The following is a 2,988-nucleotide window of genomic DNA, read 5'->3' as shown; positions in this document are numbered from 1 at the left end:
GGTAAAATTTAGATTCGATAAGTATTCAAATCGAGAGTTGACATGTGTCAAAAACGACAAGTCGGATCTGACTTATGAGTTACAATTGACGCTTGTAATCCAACTCTATCTTAGTCTACCGGACTATATGTCCTTTTGACAATGTACGAAAGTAGGTTAATCATTTTGTTTTACATGTTATTGGTTTACAAGAGCGAAAAGAACTTCATATAATCGGTCATACCGTCTTAATAACTATACAACCAATGAGTCAAATGGATCGTGAAGAAAGAGTTTTAACGGTCTAATGTTAGCTATTAGAAGTTTAGAACTGAAAAGTGTATGACTATTTGAATCGTGAAAGCTCGCTATATGGAACTTTTGCCTCATACAAGTAGGCCTAGCTTGAAATTAATTTTGTCTATAGATGACGAGGTGTGTAATCCTCTTTAACTTCTTTGCGCTTTTATTGTTTCATGTTGTTGGTGCGCAACTACTTCTTTGCTATAACGACGCTAAGGGGAACATAAAATCATATGAATAAAAGATTATCAGTAAAATTTACGATCTCTTGTTTGTATCAAATTTATCTCTGCATACACACACTACCTTATTTAGACTCTGTTTATATTATATCTTTAATCACTTTTAAAAATTAAATTATTTTTAAAAGGAAAAATTATCATTTTCTTTAAAACAAACTAATAAGACGGTAGTGTCACATAGATTGCGATGATTGGCAAATTTTTTTTGGCCTATTCATACACCTTAAGTATTTTTTTTCATATACGTTTAGAAGAAACTCTTTTTCGTCCTGAGTACTCAAATATAATACTACTAACGAAATGGTGAATTGAGTTATAGTAGACTGATGATGCTATAGTCATTTGGCGTTCCTTTACACACAAATAGGTAATAATATAGAAAGTGGAAAACAATTCATATATAAAATAAAAGTCAAATTTTATTTCACTATAAACAGAATCAAGCAATATTCCTAAAAATAGAAACTACTCGAAAATTAATAAAAACTAAATTAACTAATCTAAAATTAAGAATCCTAAAACTATAAATTAACTAATTTAAAATGAAGAAATATGTAATCTATAAGAGATTGATCCATGGATATTCTTAGTTATTCTTCTCTCCCTTAGACGGAGAGGGAAGTGGTGGATGCTTGAATTTTGGCCATGGATGATAAGGAAACTTGTGACGGAAACCGCCAGAAGACATGGGTGGATGAGCAAATGCCCATGGTCGTGGATGGAACCATAGATGACGCGGATACCAAAACCACCAATGTAACTCCTTATCAACGGCTTCTGTAGTTGCAATTTCCTTATCAGCGGCTTCTGTAGTGGCAATTCCAGACTTTGAAGATGGAGACGCACGTGGTGGATGCTTGAACCATGGATGAGAAGGAAACTTGTGGCGGAAACCACCAGAAGACATAGGTGGATGAGCAAATGCCCATGGACGTGGATGGAACCATCGATGATGATACCACCCAAACCACCAATCTGGTTCCATATTAGTTTCTGCAGTATCAATTTCATCATTTGAGAATGAATCAGGATTCTCACTACTTGCTAAACATAAGTTAACAAGTAGGAAAATGCAGATGAGAAAGGTAATAATGGAATTTTCCTTAGTCATAGCTAATAGTAAAGTTTTTTTTTTTTTTTTTTTTTTTTTTGGGAACTCTTGAGATGAAATGTGAAGATTGGTTTAGTGAGGATTTTATAGGGTTGTCAAGCAAGAGAGATTCATTTGGCTTAGGAGAATCTTTAGTTTATCATTCATTCATGTTTATCATAAGTGAAGTTTGTATACAAATTGAATTCTTAAAATTAAGTGTAATTATCAAGAAGATAACAATGAATATATATTGATAGGAATAAAATAATCTCTTCAAACATTTACTATTTGTGACATGAAATAGTTGCCACATATATGAATAACTCTTTTCAAAAAGAATCACGTTTAAGTGGTATTCTTATAGCAAACAATGTCATGCTCTGCATTTTTACCTATAATAAAAAATAACTTGTCATGTTTTATTTTTCGAAAGTCAAATTGTATTAAATTGGACAAATATTTTAACGCTATATATATATATATTTTTTTTTTCAGCATATTAATATGATAAGGATTGCAACTTATAGTATTTCTATTGTATAGTTTTTGAATTTAATTTTAAAATGTTAATTTAATTTAGTTTTAAAGATTAGTCAAATTGTCTATCGTAAAGCAAAACGTGACAAAATGGAGAACCTTCCCACTTGTTTTATACGATAGAGATACTTAGGTGTGAGATATTTTTAGGAATAGTTAGATAAGTTTAGTCTTGTTGGGAGCGCTGTCATCTTAATTAGTCGGGACTCCAATGCTGACACCGAACACCGGATGGAAAATCAAAAAAAAAAAAAAGCTTAGTCCAAAAAAAGAAGTATGATATTATACTAAAAATGTCTTTTAATTTGCTTAACTCAATAAATCAATGACATAGTCTAATATTCATGAGTACGATAGGCATGGAAATGGTAGAGAATAATTATCATGTTTCAAGTACACATGAAAGTAAAGAAACAAACTCAATTTAGTTATGGTTTAAACCCCGTGCATAACTAGAATTTTAGAGCATTGAGCTATCTCAGTTTTTTGAGATATGTCAATGACAACCTTTGTTCAATCTACTGACAATATTATAGTGTAAAATTCGAATTCGATCAACGTATAAATTGGAAGTTGGCATAGATAATGTGACAAAAATGATAAGTCGAACATGAGTCAGCGGATATAAAGACGCCCTGAAGTCCCTCATTGGGGTATAAACCGTTCCCTAATAAAAATGACATTATATTCAGAAAGATTCGAATCCGAGACCTCTTATTAAGGACGAATGAATCTCGTTGGTCAACAATTGACAATTAATCGACTTTATTATATAGATATATTTTGTGGATCTTGTCCCTCGATATATAATTAGTTAGTTAGTTAGTTAGTTAG

At 31.5% G+C, this 2,988-nt stretch overlaps 1 protein-coding gene across 1 annotated transcript; it reads right to left on the bottom strand.

Moving 5' to 3' along the window:
- Positions 1–902: 902 nt before the first annotated feature.
- LOC124894666 lies at positions 903–1,625 on the bottom strand (the record flags this gene model as incomplete). The annotated part of the gene is given in 1 exon segment (XM_047405257.1): positions 903–1,625. A coding segment is annotated over 1 exon segment (515 nt), but the record flags the coding sequence as incomplete, so codon positions are not given.
- Positions 1,626–2,988: the final 1,363 nt, after the last annotated feature.

Source organism: Capsicum annuum, unplaced genomic scaffold (genome assembly GCF_002878395.1).
Source record: "Capsicum annuum cultivar UCD-10X-F1 unplaced genomic scaffold, UCD10Xv1.1 ctg76704, whole genome shotgun sequence".
Lineage (NCBI taxonomy): Eukaryota > Viridiplantae > Streptophyta > Magnoliopsida > Solanales > Solanaceae > Capsicum > Capsicum annuum.
Note: the sequence above shows the minus strand (reverse complement) of the source record. Positions and strands in the feature narration are given on the sequence as shown.